Source organism: Pteronotus mesoamericanus, unplaced genomic scaffold (assembly GCF_021234165.1).
Source record: "Pteronotus mesoamericanus isolate MK-2021 breed Mesoamerican mustached bat unplaced genomic scaffold, CSHL_Meso_final contig_2, whole genome shotgun sequence".
In the NCBI taxonomy this organism is placed as follows: Eukaryota; Metazoa; Chordata; class Mammalia; order Chiroptera; family Mormoopidae; genus Pteronotus; species Pteronotus mesoamericanus.
In genome coordinates, this window is record NW_026555084.1 from 27,051,661 (window position 1) to 27,072,163 (window position 20,503).

Here is a 20,503-nt window from a genome sequence, read left to right on the forward strand (position 1 = left end):
GGTTTCAATCAAGTCACAACTTCTTTCTAGTTCTCAAAACCACCATGATTTTTAACCATGAGTTGATATAGAAAAACTTAGTAAAACTGCAGAAACAAACAAAAACACTCGTATATATTTTTAGTTGGTTAAAATTTTGAAAAATGCGGCAATCAGTGGGACATTGTTTTATCTTTTTGTTATTCATCATTAATACCATTCTTTTCAAACTACTCAAGTGTTTTTTATCCCCCTACTTACAATTCTAAAAAAAGGGAACACTAGAAGAAAAATGGTATTTATTGTATTTTGTAGAGGATACAGGCAATGGCTTTTCCCCTGCTTTTCTGTTTTCCTATTTCTGTATCTTGCTGCAACAGTTATATTACTGCTAAAATCAAATTTCTTACTTTACAAAATATTTTAAATTAATAAACATATCTTAAGGTTACATCTTAAGACAATGCTTTAAAATCTTTCATTTACATAAAACTTCAAAATGCTTGCATATTTACCTTTTTATTTAGACTCATAAATATTTGCTAATATTCACAATAACAGTGGCAATCAAAATACTGCTTCCACGGTAAACAGCTAATATATTAAAAGAATAGCCCTGGCTGGTGTGGTTCAGTGGAGTAAGTGCTGGCCTGCGAACCAAAGGGTCACCAGTTCAATTCCAAGTCAAGGTACATGCCTGGGTTTCAGGCCAGGCCCCCAGTAGGGGGCTCACAAGATGCAATCAACATTGATGTTTCTTTCCCTCTCTTTCTCCCTCCCTTCCCTCTTTAAAAATAGATAAATAAAATCTTTAAAAAAAAATTCTATCATGTCCAGAAAAGCAGGAACTTCCCTTTCACCTCCCTCTCCCAAAAGGCACCTAACTTTATAACCACAGCAATAAAAAAGTTAACAGCAGTGCTTCCCAAATGCTAGTCCATAGCCCAAAATACATAGGACAGTGGAATTCTGAAGCACTTTTTTAAATTTCTGAAGGCCAACCCTAACCAAAACAACTAAATGTTCTGGAAAAAAATGATACGGATACACAGATTTCAGATAATGTTTATCCTTCTACCCTAAGACAACCTTTGGGACTTGGTTTTGCCATGCTTACCTTCTTGGTTGACAGCTGAATTAAATGAGGGCTGGGGCACAGCCCTGTGTGATGCTTTCTGAGCAGCGTGAGCGCTCACCGGAGGTGGTCCTCCAGTTGGAGGGGGCCCAAGAGGAGCTCCTGGTTGCAAAGTGGCAGGCAGAGGTGAATTCACTAAGGGGGGTGCAGGACCTATGGAAACATTGGTTTTTTACATGTTACTTAAGAATTTTAGACAAACACCAAAACAGTCTTTTACCAAATTGAGTAACTTCAAAATTTACATTTTAATTAAACCACTAACAAATTACCAGAAATATGTTAACTTCTCAGGTTTATGACTTTATTTTATATGCATACTTTACATATTTCCATGTCTTTCCTACAATGCTTCTTACCTGTCAGTTATTAAAGCAGTGCAAGTATGAACTCAACATCAAATCACTTATAGGGTAGGTACAGTGTCCATCAGTAGATGAGTGGATAAAAAAAGCTATGGCTGACCCGGCTGGCGTGGCCCAGGAGACTGAGTGCCAGCCTGTGAACCAAAGGGTCACCGGTTCAATTCCCAGTCAGGGCATATGCCTGGGTCGTGGGCCAGGTCCCCAGTAGAGGGTGTGCTAGAGGCAACCACACATTGATGTTTCTCTCCCTCTTTTCCCCTCTCTAAAAAAATAAATAAATAAAATCTTTTAAAAAAAAACAAACAAGCAAATTGTGGCTGCTCTGGCTGATGTGGCTCAATGGATTGAGCACTGGCCTGCAAACAAAAGGATCACCAGTTTGATTCCCAGTCAGGGCACATGCCTCGGTTGCAGGCCAAGTCCCCAGTTTGGGGTGTACAAGAGGCAACCAATCCATGTTTTGGATCCATGTAGGCAATCAATTCATCTCTCACACATAGATGTTTCTCTCCCTCTCTTCCTTTCTCTCTTAAAGTAAAAACAACAACAACAACAAGAAGAAGCTGTGGTACATTAACACAGTGGAATACTACTTGGCCATAAAAAAGGAGGGGGGAGGCGAGGGGAGGGGAGCGGGGAGGGAGAGGACGAAGAAGAAGATTTTACTCTTTGGGACAGCATGGATGGACCTGGAGAGAATTACGCTAAATGAAATAAGCCAGTCAGAGAAAGACAAATACCATATGATCTCACTTATGTGTGAAATCTAATAAACAAAATGAACTAATAAGCAAAATAAAGACCGACTCATAGACAAAGAACAGGTTGAGAGCAGGAGGGGGTGTGGTTATTGAGCAAAAAAGGGGAAAAAGAAGAACTCATGGACCTGGACAACAGCGTGGTGACTGCCAGGGGGAGGGGGATGGTGATGGCTGGGGGCCTGACTTCGGCGGTGAACACACAGCACAGGCTGTAGGCGACATGTTCTGGATCTGTGCACCTGCAACCTGTACACTTTTGTTAACCACTGTCACCTCGATAAATTCAATAAGAAGGAAAAAAAGTAATTTATTTTCAATAATAGTTTAAATGCTATATTAAGAACGCTTCGTAAGCTTAAAAACCAGGAGATAATCCAAAGTTCATTAGGTATATGCCTTATAAAACACTGCTCTCCAAGAGGTGTAAAAGTACCCATCGAACTAAACTAAGAATGACATGGTATTTTTCCTTGTACCTACCAGTATTCTCACGGCCTCAATTTCACCCATTTTCTATTTGGACAATTAAGTTCTGGCTAGTATACAAATATTATCAATTACTCTTGGGGAAATTCTTCTATGTGATGAAAAGTTCCAATACCCACACCACCTCTGTTCATTCAAGTCAGCAATATTGCTTCCAGCCCTGACCAGTGTGGCTCAGTTGGCTGCGCACTGTCCCACAAAGTAAAAGGTCGCTGGCTGGATTTCTGGTCAGGGCAAATATCTGGGTTGCGGGTTTGGTCCCTGGTCAGGGTGTGTATGTGTGGCAACCGATCAATGTTTTTCTCTCACATCGATGTTTCTCTTTTTCTCTCCCTTCCCTTCTCTCTAGAGATAAATAAATAAAACCTTTAAAGAAAATAAAATAAATATAAAAACTTAAAAAGGAAGAATGAAGAAGTATTAAAAAAACGTATATTGCTTCCACTTTCTCATTTGCAAAAGAGGAGGGACCAAGTCTACAGAGTATATTAAACACTACGGATAAGTATGTGATTTAATTTTCATCCCAAGGCTTTTTTTTATCCTCTGAATTTGAAAGTGAAATAAGAAATCAATTTTACATATAGTATATCCTACAGTTAATCCTGTATTATGTTACACTAAAGGAATAAAGACAAGCAAATATAAAAATTTTCAACATGCTTCTTCAATATTGTTCAGTTCTCCAGGGCTGAATTGAAAAATGATCGCATTACTAAACCTTATAGCTCCTAAGAAGACAAGTGAATACAAAGGTTCCTACCATGTAACTCCCTTATCAGAGAAGCACCCACGCATATCTTTGGCAATACAGACAAGTCAAAGGAACAAAAGAACAAGGTACATTACCAACTCTCCATGAACAAGAACATATGATGCATCTGGCCACGAAAATGTAACAACCTAATGTTTAATAGCATGCAAGTAAACTTCCAGAGATTTTTCACTGCCATAAAAAGAATATTTTTTTAATCCAAAAATTTGGATTAAATGGATTAAATACATTTTATAGAATAGATGTTATTTTTTTCAAGCTGCATAAATCTTATTTATAACACTAATAACTAGAGTTTTAGAACCTGCCTTCTAAGATCCCTAAAGCAAAAGTTAGGCTGGCCAACAGGTGGCCTACTGGGGAAAAAAAGAGAATTTTAGTATGTGAACTAGAAATTTGGTGTAACTTAGATAAATAGTTTTGAAATCAGACAATCAGGCACCTACTATCAATGATGGGTTAAAAAAAGAGGTTAAAAAATGAGGACTTTTTTTAGAGGTCTCATAAGGCAAAAGGGTAGTCATACATTTATTTTAGGTTCATTTTATCAGTTTATATGTCTTTCTCCTTCTTTACACAAAATCCTCGTGAGTTTGACACTTGCTTCTGTCTCTCGGACCGACCTGTGCGAGTCAGGGTGCCCTCCCTGACGGTTTCTGTCACAGCCAGAAATATGTCAGGTTACAGATCGCGTGCTTTCACACAAGCAGCTGCACCTGCTCTTATATCGTTTTTATAGAGTACCTGTTCCCAAATTATGTTCTTGTGGCTTTGGGTAAATTATTCAAGCCTCAATCTCTTGCTAGTAAGAGACTATTGTGAAAGTTAAGTAACATAACACATATAAAAGTGTGGTAAAGTGCTGGAAAATAGTAAATATTCAATAAATATTACCTTTAATTATTAACAATGAAGTGAATATTCATTAATTTCAAGTGATTGATGCTCACTCATAGTGTCAAATGAATAAGAATAAAAGTAACCAGGAGAATTTGGTGCTAACAATTGTGGGTCAAAATATTTCTACAAAGAAACTAAATTTATAGAATTAGCCTTTATCTTTACAAGGCCAAAATACATTCACCAGGGCCAATGGCTGGTCAAGAAGCTAAGAGTTAAGAAAAATAAGTAGTTATTTTTCAGTAGTTAGCAAACTACAAGCATGATGAAGGGTACACGGTATGTAGATGCATAAATACACAGGAGTATGAAAAGGTAACTATTGATCTTACTATTTAACTTGGATGATCTTACTAGTTCCTTTCCTTGAGGATGTTTGCTGAGCAGAATCAACCTGCAAATCCCAATACGGGATTTTAAATGCTTTTCAAAGTAACACTACTAACGTTGGTAAGTGTGTAAGACAAATTTTAATAGTTAAATAAACCTATTTTTGAATGAGATTATGACCCAATACTGAGGTTAAAAATAAAAAGATCAAAGTCAATCTAAGAATATATAGATTTCTTCCCAAACTGATACACAGTTTCAACATAATCCTTTATCAAAATCCCATTGTCCTTTTTTTTTTTTTTTTAACAAAATTGGACAAGTTGATTTGAAAGTTTTATGGAAAAGCAAGGAACCCAGAACAGCAAGTCAATCTTGAAAGAAAAACCAGGTTGGTAGAGCCACACTCCCTAAATTCAAAGCTCACTACAATATCTCAATAATCCAGATGTTTAGTACCAGTATAAAAATAGACATATAGATCAATAAAATAGAATTCAGAGTCCAGAAATAAACCCTTACATTTATGATCAATTGATTTTCGACAAGGGAGCCAAGATAATTCAATGGGAGGAAGAACAGTTTATCAAATAGTCCTGTAACAACTGTATATCCACATGCACAAGATGAATCCCAACCTAACGACATACATAAAAATTAACTCAAAATTGATCAAAGAGCCCCGACCGGCGTGTGTCAGTTGGTTGAGCATTGTCCCACAAAGCAAACGGTTGCGGGCCCAGGTTAGGGAACATGCCTGGGTTGCAGGCCTGCTTCTGGATGGGGCGCATGGCAGAGGCAACCAAATGATTTTACTCTCACTTTCTCCTTCCCATCCCCTCTCTCTAAAAGTAAATGAATAAAATCTCTTTAAAAATTGATAAAAGACCTTAATATAAGAGCTAAAACTACTGGGTTGTCCCAAAAGTTCCTTTAGTTTTTTCTGTATGACGGTTCTAGTAGTGCTTAGTTGTCTTTAACCTTATTCAAAACAATTGTTAGATTGTATTGTGACAGCTGTCATATCAGTGTGCATTTAAGAAAAACTTATCAAAATTGGTGGATTTTTGGGCACCCATTTTAATATTAAAGATAGAAGAAGGTACACAACATTTTCAGCATAATATACTTTATTATTTTAAGAAAGGAAAAAATGCAACTGAAATGCAAAAAAGGAAAAAAAAGATTTGTGCAGTATATGGAGAAGGTTCTGTGACTGATGGAATGTCAAAAGTGGTTTGGGAAGTTTCTTGGTACCAGTGACATTCTGGCCAAATAATTCTTTGCTGTGGGGCTGTCTTATGCATTGGAAAATGTTCAGCAGCACTTCCTGCCTCTACCCACTGGAAGCCAATAGCAGGAGATGGCTGACATACTCAAAATATCCTAATCAAGAAAGTTATTGGTGAAAATGAAAAATGTCTTTTATTTTACAGAAAAAAACTAAACAGGCGCTTTCGCTAACCCAATATAAACCTTTCAGAAGAAAACATAGATATAAATCTCTGCCCTCAATAACACTCCTCACCCTGAAAGTATTATCTGTTTTGACATCCATGATCCTGCAGTTTCTAGGGCCAAAAACTGTCTATGCCATAACAAAAAGATAACCCAAGCCTCAGATCAAGACCAAAAAGAGAACGCAGGGATTGAGCTTCCCTAGAACACAAAATAGAACCCAGTTATTAAAAGTAATGAATGGTTCTAAGGGAAGCGGTTCTGCATGCATACTTCAATCCCTGAGGTACCATGGGTGACTCAAAGAAACAGACAATAAGAAGCAGCAAAGCAGGAACAACTCATAATCTTAAGTTAGCTTAAAGGTTAGAAAAGTATTTTATTTAAACATTAACAGTGGTTTTAAAAAAATCAATAGTCTTCCATATGATTTTAAAGCTTGAAATATTAATTCAAACATCTAAATAAGAAAAAGTTTCCCATTTCTATATTTTTAGAAAACTCTTACCTGATTTTATGAAGTTGTTTTGAAGCGAAGGATCTCCAGAAGAAACATACGGATGACCTGTTGTCAAATTTGTATTTCCAGACAGAGCTGGTCCGGATGACACAGGAGAGCCATGGTTTGTCCGTGATCCTGTGGGTGGATAGTTATATTGCCAATTCAAAGGTGGCGGCACACTGGCTCCAGGATGAAAGCTACCAGAAGGCACTGGTGTAGCAGCTGGATTCTGAGATGCATGTTGCGGCATTCGGGGAACGGGACCACTATGGAGTGAAGGTGTTACCGCATTAGAAGCCACAGGTGGTCTATGAAGAGTCTGCAGCCCCTGATAGTTACTTAGTGGAGAAACAGTCTGAGAACCACCATATTTAGACTGTACAGAGACTGGATTCAAAGTCTTTGCTGGTATCAGATGAGGGTAGGATCCAGGAAGCTGAGAAGAATATCCTTGCGAAGACATCAGTTCATTTTGGATTGGACCTTCCAATAAGAAAAGAAAAAAACTTACTCTTATGAACAAATAAAATACTTTAAAAACACAATAAAATATATGGTATTCTTACAACTCAACAATTAAAAAAACCCAATTTAAAAATGAGCAAAGTATTTAAATAGACATTCAAATACATTTCCAAAGAGATATACAATTTTATGGCCAGTAAACACATGCAAAAAACACACGACACTAGTCATTACAGTAATGCAAATCAAGACCACAATGAGTGGGGAGGAGGACATAAAGGGAATAAATGGTAATGGAAAAATAATATAATAAAGATTATATATTTAGAAAAACACACACACACAATGAGAGCCCTGGCCGGGTAGGTCAGTTGGTTAGACTGTTGTCCTCACATGATAAGGTTGTGGATTTAATCTCGGGTCAGGGCACATACAAGAATCAACAAATGAACGAATAAATAAGTGGAACAAAAATCAGTGTGTCTCAGTCCATGCAACCAATGTACAAATGTCATTAGACTAATCTGAATTCTTTCATGATTATACGATGCTTACACAAACATACATAAGCCTGTTTATATGTAGAGAGAGAGAACTTAGGAGGCCCACAAAATCATATACAGATATACAGTGTAAGTTGGAGGGACAGAGTTAGTTTATATACATTGCCCCCCCGCAAAAAAAAAGGTATCCTTCCAGGACAAAATAAATCCAAATATGTTAGCTGCAGCACATTGTTTATAATAATGAAAAATTGGAAATGAATGAAATATTCACCAACTGGAGATTAAATAAATTGTGGATTAGTCACACAAAACAGACTCTTTGTCAAGAAACTGAATAAACAACAAGATGTACATCTACCAACAGAGGTAAGTTACAAAATGAATATTAAGAGAAAAAAGAAAGTTACAGAGATAATTATATCTTTCTTATAAATCTTTTTATTATGAAACATTTCAGATACACACAAAAATATAAGACCACTTTAGCACTCTCCCACAAAATGTTGAAATGTTGAATGAAATTGCATTTGATTTAGATACTAATTTTGGATTGCTGAAATTAAAAAAAAAAGATTTTACTTATTTATTTTTAGAGAGAGGGGAAGGGTGGGAGAAAGAGAGGGAGGAGGGGGGAAATATCAATGTGTGGTTGCCTCTCGAGCACCCCTTATTGGGGACCTGGCCTGCAACCCAGTCATGTGCCCTGACCTGGAATCCAACCAGGGACCTTTCCCTTTCCAGGATGACGCAGAACCCGCTGCTCCAGGTGGTCAGGATTACACTTTACCTTTTCAAACATGGATCATGCCCTCACTGGCCTGGGTCAGTGGGTTGAGCAATGTCCTGCAAAGCAGAAAGCCATTGGTTGGATTCTCAGTCAGGGCACATGCTTAGGTCGCTGGCCAGGACCCTGGTGGGGCATGTGTGAGAGGCAACCCATGTTTCTCTTTCTCCCTCCATTCTCCTCTCTTTAAAAATAAATAAATAAAATCTTTAAAAAAAACAAACAAAAAAAAACAACCCCACACACACAAGTCAACCTGGCCAGGTAGGCTCATCCTGACACACCAAGGTGGTAGGTTCGGTCCCTCCCTGGTCAGGGCACATAAAAGAATCAAGCAATGAACGCATAAATAAGTAGAACAACAAATCAATGTTTCTCTCTCTCCCGCTTTTCCTCTCATTCTCTAAAATCAGTCAATGAATCAATTAAAAAAAAAAACATAACCAAATGGATCTTATTAGCTCCCTTATTCAAAAATTCCAAAGTCCTTACCTTAATTTATAAGACCATCTATGTCCCTGGCTTCCCTTCTGGTCTCATCTCCTGCTGTCTTCCTTTTTTTTAATACTGGACATTCATTTTATTTTAATAAAACAATGCCAGGACAATACATATGTTCCTTTTGATCTGGAAATAAGTACCCTATATTACTCTGATTCTATTTGTTTCTTACTCTCTAGGAAAATTTTAGAAAGAAATTCAATTTTTCTGTAAGGTTAGGTTTAACATAGAGTATGTCAACTCAGATAAGAAAGTGGCCAACATTTTAAACCACGAGTCCCTAAACCTGTCTTTGTCACATTAATCGAGCATGGTTTCTCTCTTGTTGGGCTCGTCCAGTTCCAATCTGATTTTATTATTAGTTAATATTTGTGCATCTGCATAGACCATGGAGACTTCTACTAGTATCTCTAATTCCAGAGAGGTGGCTGGGCATGCTGTATTTAAAAGGGTAAAGCCGGCGCCATTTGCTACCTTGGCACCATTTGCCTAGCAGGCCTCTGACTTTGTTAAACAGAACTGCCGTTTTACTCTTCCAAGCTTATGTCCTCAGGCCTGGAAATTACCGGGAAGCAAGAACAGAACGTGACTCACCATCCTCCCACTCCCACAGCCACAGGCGGAAGATAACACTGGAGCAAACTATAGCTTCTGTAAAACCAACGGAACCCTCCCGTGTTACAACGCCCCAAGTGCCCAGCGACCACACCACAGCAACCCCCCAACCTTTCATAATCCAAAAATAACCCAATAAAAGCCCGAAGCTCCCACCCATCAATGCTGGTGTATCTCTCCATGCCATACCCCTTCCCACTCTTGGAAATGTTGCCCTCTGCATTTTCCCCTTTGTTAATTCTTTCACAGCCCACATCATCGAGCACCCTAGGACTTAAACCAAATTGGAGCAGATTTGTGGTTCCAAACAAACATACGCCTTTACAATACTACCGTCTAACAGTTTGCTATACAATATAAAATGGCTTAATAAATAATTTCCACTAAAGACTGAAAGTCCCTTTTAGATATGCATGTGTGATGGAATCCTTCTTCTCTTGAGTTTAGTAAATGCCTATGGTAAGGTCAGTGTGTCAACTGACGTCAATTACTCCATCTCACGGCAAAAAGCCTTTACCAGCCAGCTATTCAAAAGAACGTCCTACTCTCCTTTCTCTCTACTCAGCTCCAGCCACACTCGCCTTCTTAAAGTTCCTACAACAAGCTTAAATAAGCTCCCACCTTAGGGTTCTTTTATTCTGCCAAGAACACTCTTCCCTGGATAACATCACTCTATCTCTTCATTCAAGCCCCTCTAACAAATAATCTCCTCCAAGAGGCATTGCCTTAAAAAACCTAAAATAGCACCTCTTTCATTCTCTTGCCCTCTGACCCTGCCCTATTTTTCTTTCTAGTGTTTATCTGACTGCATTACTTATTTATAGCCTGTCTACCCCACTATTACATAAACTCCACGAGGGCAGGGACGTTTTTGTTCATTACTGTATTCTCAATATCTAAAATGTGCCTATCACATAGTTGGTACTTGAAAAATGTTTGTTGAATGAGTCAAAGAATAAGTATATAGCACTTAAGTATATAAGTATATACTTAGCATATAAGTATATAATGGAAGTCTCTCATTTCGAACAATAGAGCACCATCTGGGGAAGAGTGAGAATCAGCTGCACTAAAGGCCAGTTTCAATCGCTATAGTGATCACCTGCTAGGGTCCCTCAAAATTATTTCACAACATGGAACCACATGTTGGATATTTTCGTAAGCAAGACTTTTAAATAAACTAAAAGTGCAAAATAGTCTCTTTCCTGAACAAATTCAGCCCTAGAGACATTAGGTGGGATAAGCATCGCTCACCAAAATGAGGGAAGCTGGAGGAGGGTGAAGGGGCCGCACCAGCAATGGGCGGTGGTCACACACAGGGAGACTGGCCAGACACATACATCTATGATGATGGAAACAAGGCATCTAACTCTCAGAGAAGGGAGCTGCAAATATGGAAAGAAGAAACTAGAATGAACCCGGGGTGGTGGGTCTGCACTGGGGGTTACAATCAAAACTTGTGGATTTCGATATAAATAGGTAGCTTCCCTGACTCTGTCTGCAGAGACATTCTGATAGCACTGATCATATCTAGTACAGAAATCCTGGTTTCTAAGTACTCTTCTCCATTAAAAGGAACCATGGCTGATTCCTGAGCTCAGAAAGTACAAGATGAGCCTCAATGTGCCAGAAAGCGAGAAAGTGCCCAAAAATAATGAGACATGACAAGAGGACACAGAAGACAGACAGAAGAGGCACCCACAGGTCAAATCTGAGACATAAGCATCAAAATACACAATGAATTAAACTCACTGAATACAAGAGTCTACACCGATATAAATAAAAGAATAAAAGTCTAACAAGAAATAAGATATTTATGTGGTCTCAAGGTACATCCCCACAAAATACATATTAATTACAAAGGGAAAAGAAATTTTACTGTGGAGAAACTTGACAGATATCTTAATCATGTGATTAAAGTGTTAATCATCAAGAATGGGGGAAAAAAGGCAACCATGCACCACCCGAGACGATGCAATGAGAACTGGGCGTCTCTTATGCAGCAGGCCCGCTACGGTACACAGTCTAATCATGAAGGAAGAGCAGACAATCAAAACTAAGGAACATTCTACAAGGGAATTGGCTTGTAATTTTCAAAAGCATTTGGGTCATGAAAGTTAAGGAAAGACTGAGGAACTGTTCCAGATTGAAGGACACTACAGAGGCACGACAATTCAATATTAAATGTGACTCCCGACTGGATTCTTTCACTGTAAAGGGGTAATTAGGACAACTAACGAAATGTGAATGGGGTCTGAGGAGTAGATGACTGTAATATATTTGTTAGATTTCTATTTTGACAGTTGTGATGTGGCTATTTTAAAAAACTTTTTCATTTGTAGGAAATACAAATAAACTAAAGTATCTGGGAGTGATGAAAAATCCTGTGAGCAACTTGCTTTCAAATAAATGGTTCAAAAAAATATTCTTTGTAATGTACTCGCAACTTGTCTATAAATTTGGGATTGTTCCAAAATAAACTGTTTAAAGCAATACTAAGCAGTTACAATGTAGAGACCACAAATCACAACTACTTAGAAGTGAGAAAAGCTACTAAGAACTTAGTGGCTTAGAGTGAAATTTCCAAGGACAGCATCTTACTCAAACTCAAAATGTGGTATCTCAATTTTCTTTTTTCTTGTTTTTCTTCTTTCCTTCTTTCCCTCTTTCCTCCTTCCCTCCTTCCTTCCTTCCTTCCTTCCGCTGTTTTAGCTGTTCCCATTTTCCCCCTTCCCCTCCCTCACCCAGCCCTGCCCTCTCCCCACCCCACGCCAGTACCCACGTTGCTGTCCCTGCCCATGGGTTGTGCACAAGTGCTCTTTGGTTAATCCCTTCACCACCTTTCATCTGTCTCCCCCCATCTCCTTTCAGGCAGCTGTCAGTCTGTTCTGTGTGTCTAAGCTTCTGCTACTATCTTGTTTGTTTATTGCATTCATCAGATTTCCAACAACTTTAAAACAAGGGAAAATTACATACTGTGGAAAGCTGTTCTAGCAATACTGACAGCACTCATGTCAAAGGTTAATGTGAAAAACCATAGCGAAATACCAGCTCACACCTATTAGAATGGCTGTCATCAAAGACTGACGCTACAAAACTGTTGACAAGGATGTGGAGAAACTGAAAAGAAATACATCGCTAGTGAAAAGCTGTAGCCACTTTGGAAAAGTTTTGCAGTTTCTCAAAATGTTCAACATAGAGATATGTGCTCCATCAATTCCACTCCTAGTTTTATATATACCCAAGAGAACTGAAAATATTCCATACAAAAACTTGCACATGAAAATTCAAAGTAGTATTATTCATAATAGTCTAAAAGTGAGAACTACCCCAAATATCTATCAATTGATGAATGAATAAACAAAATGGGGTATAGCCAAAGGAATGAAGTATTGATACAGAAAAAACAAATATTTAGGGGATTATAGGAGGTCAGAAAATCAAAAACTGGCAAAATCACAGTCATCTGTCCAAATAAGAGCGAAAAAAACCCACTGGGACCAAAAGGAACAGTTAAATAAAGTCACTTAGTTCTGGCTTCTGGCAAATGCATTATCTCTGCTGAGGACATTTCAGGTTAATTTCTTAACCTTTCTATTTTAATTAGGGTTTTGTTTTTTTTCATTACTCACCCAAGGAAATGTTTCTATTGCTTTTAGAGAGAGAAGAAAGGAGACATCAATGTGAGAGACAAAGATCGATGGGTTGCTTCCTGTGTGCACCCCCACCAAAAGCCCAAAACCTGAAACCCGTGTGTTCCCTGACCAGAATAGAACCTGCAACATTTTGTGTGTAAGGGATGATGCTCCCACCAACTGAACCACCCGGCCAGGGCTTAATTAGGTTTTTTCATTGATCCTTGTCTAAAGACTCTGAAGAAAGCTACATATTTATAAAATGTGAAATGTGACATAGCAATCCAATGGAAAAGTGTTTTAAAGCATTTAAATAGTGACCCTAGGCCTGGAATCATTTTAAAATAAACAGACTAAAAGATTGGCCAGTGAGAAAAAGAATACCATTCAATGGCACCACCAATGAGAATGCTAAATCTGTACTTTATTTTATTATTATTTTTAATAACTTTATTTTTTTAATTCTCACCCGAGGATACGTTTATTGATTTTAGAGAGAGAGGAAAGGGGAGAGAGAAACATCAATGTGAGAGAGAACCATCAATTGGTTGCTTCCTGGACATGCCCCAACCAGGGATCGAACCCACAACCTAGGTATGTGTCCACACTGGGAATCGAACCTGCAACCTTTTGTTGTACAATAATGCTCCAACCAACTGAGCCACCCAACCAGAGACTAAAACTGTACTTCAGAAACAAGGGAGCATTCTGGATACCATCAGACTGATCCTACTCATCAATATAATCAGGAAACAGCTAAACAAAATTACTATACTACCACATACACAGGTTTAAAAAGGCTTCACTTTCTCTAAATTTTACCCCCTCAATGTTATATAACCCATTTATACAGTCATCTTGAGTCCTTGGAACATATGGAGTAGGGAAGAAGAGAGAAACCATAAATAAATTATATCTCTGACTGATCTGCAAAACATCAAATCAGAGGGATAAATTCTGGGAAATTAACTACTTAGGTTTTCCAAGAATACTTTGCTTATATATGTATGATTTACCAAATACTAATAAATAAAATACAGCATCTAAAGATTCTGGTACCCTGAGAAACCAGAGGCTTAGAGCAGCTAAGCAACTTGTCCGAAATCACACAAGTCAACGTAGTTCACTGATCTCAGTCATTTTCAATATAGTCAAACACCATAGTGTGCTGTACATTCTATTTCTGGGACTCACTATAGAAAACTGTCTTTAAAAATGTCATAGCCCTGGCTGGTGTGGCTCACTGGATTGAGTGCCGTCCTTCAAACCAAAAGGTCACTGGTTCAATTCCTGGTTGGGACACATGCCTGGATGCAGGCCAGGTCCCTGGTCAGGGGCATGCAAGAGGCAACCAGTCGATGTTTCCCTCTCTTTCCCCTCCTACTCCCTCTCTAAAAATAAAAAAATAAAATAAATCTTTTTTTTTAAATGTCCTTGGGTAAGGGTTTTTTGTTTTGTTTTTGTTTTTTAAATAGCAATGGAGGGAATTAAAGTAGAGGTAAGAGTCAATTTCAGGATCTACAAGATATTTATGAAATGTGATGTTGAAACAGCAAAGATATGGACTAAATGCGAAGAAAAATTAGGGTCAGGTCATATATTAATTATAACCCAAATAAGCTAGGTGGCAGTTTCAAAAAATATCAACAAACATTTTCTGTAATTACATGTATCCACATAAAGAAACCAAAAAGATCCTTGATTCAGGCACTAATTCAAGGAGCTAGGTTCTGGGATTGAGAGATAACCAGATATATTGACTAGCAGTGGTCAAGTAAGACTATCTGTGTTTAAATCTAGGCTCCACAAATCTAGGTTATTAGTTGTGTGACCTTGAGCGAGTTGCTTGACCACTCATCTCAGTTTTGTCAGTAAACATAAATTCTTTTTTTAAAAAATGATTTTGTTCATTTATTTTTAGAGACAAGGGAAGGGAGGGAGAAAGAGAGGGAGAGAAACCTCAATAAGTTGCCTCTCCCATGCCCCCAGCTGGGAGGCCTGCAACCCAGGCAAGCGCCTTGACAAGGAATCAAACCTAAGACATTTCATTTGGCAGGCCGGCGGTCATGCCACTGACACACTCCAGCCAGAGTCAACAGTTCTAACCTCATGGGGCTGCAGTGAGGATTAAGTGAGATGGTGTATAAAATGCAGCCTAGAACAGTGACTGGGCATAGAGTAAGTAAACAATAAATGTTAGTTCTTACTGCTACCATTTCTCTTCCAGGAGCTTCCAGTGTACCAGGAGAGACAAAAGAGTAGCTCTATGCTGCAAGTTCTAATGTTACAGATGGTATTAAGGCTGGGAGTCCAAAGTCACTTGCCGCACTGAAAACATTAAAGGGAACTCAGCCACAACAATCAGTGTTACAGACCACATGTCCATTTTATTCACAGCATGCTTTGATCTTGACTAAAGACTTCCTATAGTAAATATGCAATCATTACCATGGTTTACATCATAGTGAAACTAAAAGAGATCTATATTTCTATCATGCCTAAAACAGATATATGAGTAAAAGTCTAGCATTTAAAATGATGACTAAACTCCCTCACATACATAGTCTGTTGAGTTTTTGCTGATAGTATTATTCAAAAATTCACAGAAAAATTCACCAGAAAAAAAAGTTGGAAGTGAGCTCCAATCTCACAATGAATAAATCAATACCTGTTTAGTGGCCTAAATTACAAAATACCCAAATCTAAAACTTCCATTCAATAAGACTAGTAACTCCTTAAAGGTGCTGGACATGAGGGAAACCAGAGAGAGGATGATGCACAAAAGCAGATATTCTTGCCCTCAAAGGTTTTACGGTTTAGAGGCAAATCAGATATTATTTTATAAAATTACAATATAATGAGAATCTGGGATGAAGAGAGGGTTGAGAATATTCTTCTCACCCCCAATCTAGATGGGAAAGTATTACATAAATATTACCAAAATGAATTTAATAAAACTGCAGTTTCTAACTGCCTTGGCAAATGGACCACATTCATGTAACTTATTACAGTATATTGTTTAATTGTTCTACTTTATAACTAGTTGTTATTGTTAATCTCTTACTGTGCCTAATTTATAAATTAAACTTTATCATAGGTACATATGTATAGGAAAAAACATGGCATATATAGGGTTCAGCACTATGCGCAGTTGCAGGCATCCACTGGAAGGTAACCCCCATGAATAGGGGGGACTACTGTATTTGGTCTTTTGATTATAATCTAAAAATACCTTAAGATCCAGCTGAACTATAATATGTAATTTAAAGCAAGCTGCATTAAATCGAAAGCTTATGAGTAATCAAAAGAATATTTAAACAACAGTAATTGCCTTGAAAGAGTTAACCAAAAAAACACTACATTCCAGTACTGAACTTTATTTTCACCTTTTAAAAAAAATACCTTCCCTTCCAATTCTCCACCCATCAGCACTCTATTATTACCAGGATGTACAAAAAAGGAATCCAATCTAGGACATTAGCTATTTTACTGAGATTACCTCTACAAAAAACTTTAGAAATGGGGCTTATAAAAAGACTGTCAATTTTATCTTTTAAAAGGTATGTATTTATGCAGTTCTATGATTTCCTTCCCTATATGAAGTCCCATTTGTCTCTGGGCAACCTGTGTGTACAAGGAGGAGGCTGTACCTTGGGTTTTATTTTCCCAAGGACGGAACCTAGAAGGTATGCAACAAATGTCTGCTAGATTGCGTCAAATCAATATAGTGACATCTCCACCACCGCATATCACAGTGGCCAAATTCCTTTGACATTTCAAAATTAACAAACCTATACTTTCATATAAGCTTACAAGCATATTTGCTGTATTTGCCATTTAAAGCTCATGTAAAATTGTAATTTATAGATAAGAAAAAGCCATAGCCATATGACATCTTGCTTAAGTTTTCTTACCTTTAAGATAAAAACATTTATCTTAAAATGTTTTCATCCTCAGTATAAATGTTAATAGTCTAAAACAAATGTAGTTTTACACAATGTTACCATAAATTTGAGAAAGAACAACTGATTCAATTTAACACCATTTCAATGCTTACCCCCACTTATTCTTGCCTCTGCCCACTCACAGACATTTTTAAAAGTCTTTTAGAGCCCTCTTTGTCAAAAAGACATTGGTCTTCTCTAAAAATAATGTAAATTAGCTATTTTTGTCATTGGCTATGTTCTCAAACTTCACAGTAATTTTAGATTCCAAAGGACAGCTGAAGTATTTTAGTATTATTCTAGTTTTGTTCCCATGAACCAAAAATTTAGAGGTAAATTGGTAATTTGGAAAGATGTTGTCAGACAATCCGTCTTTATTATAACAAGTATAACAAAATCGCAACGCAGGACCATTTTTAAAATCCTAGAAGACGTAAATAATTATGACACTCACACCAAATGACAAATTATAGTGCCACATGCACATTTTTCAGAGGTTCAGAAAGTTGTGCCCAGTCACTCCCCAAGTGCTGTAAAGACCTCTGGAAACCAAGCCGGAGATTCTCCCCTCTATTTGGTTCTTTCAAAGCAGAAAAACTTAACAGGTGGCCTAAAAACAATTCGAGGAAAGTTCTGGGAAAGATGAACAGGCCCTAAGGGATCCCCAGAAAGCACAATCATTCATTCATCTACGTAAATTCAGACCGACTATGACCCCCATCCCACTGCAGGCTCAGAGGGATCGAAATGAATCAGCCCCCAAACTCTGCTCTCTAGAAGACGGGCGAGGTGGCGCGGAGTGGGAAGGCACATAAACAACTATGAGCTCTGTATGCGAGTTTTGACTAAGGGACCGAATCTATTTTTCACCCAGGTATATCCAGGGTGTTGCTTACAGCAAGTGCTCATGTCTGCTAAACAAATGAATAAATAAATAAATATGAAACGCTAAGACCAGCCAGGGGTTGTGGGTGCATGTTTGCCTGGGTCTCCTGTGGCCCCAGCCGCCCACCGCCACGGGGTCCAGACCCAGGTAGGGAGGTCACCCTCTCCTCTGGCCTCAGACGGTGGCAGCAACCAAGGTTCAGCTCGAGCCCGGCCCCAGGCTGCGCCCTCCCTGCGCCCCCGAGCGGCACCTACCATTGGTGAAGGGAGACCCCGAGGCCGAGGCGGCTCCGTTCTGGGCCTGGAGGCCGCTTAGTGCGCCGCTAGAGGCCGGTATCCCCGGCTGGGACATGACGACCGTGGTTATCGGGGTTGGAAGGGGATGGTCGTGATCCGCCGGCAGCGCCAAGCGAAAAGGTGAAAGACGACTGCTGGAAGCAAAGGGAAAGAACTAACGACTTAGGACTGAAGGCGGGGAAGAGGGAGGGCAGCGCATCAAGCCCTAGGCCTGGCGCCGCATTGTCCCCAGCTCACTGGCGGCCACGGGTTGGCCTGGGAGCTGAGGGTAGGGAGTCGGCCCGTGGGGCCAGAACGCAGGGCTGGAAGGAAGCAGCCAGGCTGAGATAGGGCAGAGGCCCCTGCCGGAAGTGTCTGTCAGCCGCCGGCTGCGCAGGCGCAATCAGGACACGTGGCACTTCCGGCTCCTGACTGGCGACTGCCGCTGCGGTCGGTGCTGTCCCAGCGGGGCTGCCCAGGGGCCACCTGACAGCTCCGGGTGTCCTGGCCCTACAGACTGTGCCGGGCCTCGCTTGCCACGTCACTGACTCTCACCACTGGCCGGAAGTGGCGTGTGTCACCGCTATGGAAATCCCCGCAGTCCTAAACGTCATCTCGCCGGCAGGGTCAGGATCTTAGCGCAATCAGGGCTTCACTGGCAGCTTTCGTGGACTGGGACTGACAGTTCCTCTCAGGTGTTTGTGAAGATTGCCTGAGACTGTAGACGTCATCGTCCTCTGTTGAGACTGTATCTCTAGTAGCTGAACCGATTAATCTTCATCACAGTATTTCATTACACGTTTAGTTATATTCCAGGTGTAAATTGTAAGGGAATTTTTTAAAAGAGGTGGTTAATTATGTACATGTGTTATAAGTGTAGTCATCGTGGAGGAGGACTTTGCTTTCTGACCTGAGAACTCAGAAGTAATTTTAATTGTGAAACTCGCTGATTCATAGCACAGTCACGCTAAAGTTCATTAACAGCACACTAATCAGCATGTTTAAATGGCAGTTTTATTTCCTCATCTAAGAGTTTGCAGTAAGGTATTCAAACTTCCTTTCTGGACGAGCAGACTTTTTTTTTTTTTTTGGAGGCCAAAGGGAGATAGAAACTGGAGTGATTAGTCAGTATAGTTAATGGATGATCTCAATAATCAACTTAGCTATCTCCATTCTAGGTAGGTTTTTCCTGCTCTGAGCTAATGATAAAGTCCTTCAGACTACAGGTTTGTACTGCTGATTAAAATGTAATGCCAAAGTTTTCACAATCCCTGAAGTACATCTTAATTTAATTTCAAATGCCTGCTATAAAATGTTAGATTACATACAAAATGAGCAAGATCTAAATCACTGTTATCAGTCTGAAAAGCAGACAGTAAGAATTCAAAAGTATTACATTTTAGCCTAACCCTATTTTATCATTTGCCTGAGAACCTTACTAAAAACGTGTTGGCTGTGTGTGGAATTCCACAATTCCTTTGTACAAGTTACAAAAGTATTAAGGCCCCTTCGGGGTGAAGATGACACTTTCCCTCAAACTGCTTTCATCATATAGCCCCTATAACCAACTCCCAAATCATATAGCCAGAGAGCACTTAAAAAGATACACAAGCACAAGCTTATCAATCTTTTAAAGTGACAATAGACCTCAGAGAGAAACAACTTTCCTGAGGTCAGACAGAAAATCAGGGTGACTCTTCCAATGGGCAAATGCTTAAACTGGCTCAAATTTGCACTCGTTTCTTCCTCTTTTTCTATGCAGCTCCCTAATGATCTTGGTTTGTTGACCTTGGCACAGAAGTTTGATTTGGTCAAATCAAGCTTCTTTGAACTTTGTTCTGTTTAAGCAGTATCTGTGTTGAGAGGGAAAAACACTGACAGACAGGATTAGCCATTTAAAAAAGTAAATAACCTCAGTGGTTAAATCAGGTTAAATATACAAATAATTTGCTAATAAGTAAACAATGTTTTTTTCTAAAATTTCTTTCACCTTATGTTGCTATTACTCCTCCCAAAATTATAGTTAAGTCCCTGAAATTTTTTTTTAATTTTTTCAATGTAGTCAGCTTTAAAATATCAAGAAGAAAGCAGCATTTGTCATCTGCTCATCCTCGGGGACAATAGGAAGTTAAGTTTAAGTAACTGAGGTGAGACAGCATATTTTTAAAGTTTAGTTTATCCACACATTGTCAAACCCTTCT

General features: G+C 38.9%; 1 protein-coding gene across 3 annotated transcripts in view; it reads right to left on the minus strand.

Annotated features, from left to right (window-relative positions):
* Nucleotides 1-18,837, minus strand: part of SEC24A (SEC24 homolog A, COPII coat complex component) — a 56,137-nt gene extending 37,300 nt beyond the window's left edge. Inside the window, exons 1-3 of one of the 3 annotated variants that reach the window (XM_054568448.1) lie at nt 18,282-18,834; nt 6,698-7,174; nt 1,097-1,267 (exon numbers count right to left, since the gene is read on the minus strand). In XM_054568448.1, coding sequence (XP_054424423.1) covers nt 1,097-1,267; nt 6,698-7,174; nt 18,282-18,378 — 745 coding nt within the window. In that variant the 5' untranslated portion in view covers nt 18,379-18,834. Of the gene's footprint in view, nt 1-1,096; nt 1,268-6,697; nt 7,175-18,281 lie in introns of all 3 variants that reach the window. The other 2 variants (XM_054568449.1, XM_054568450.1) reach the window with 2 other exon arrangements.
* Nucleotides 18,838-20,503: the final 1,666 nt, after the last annotated feature.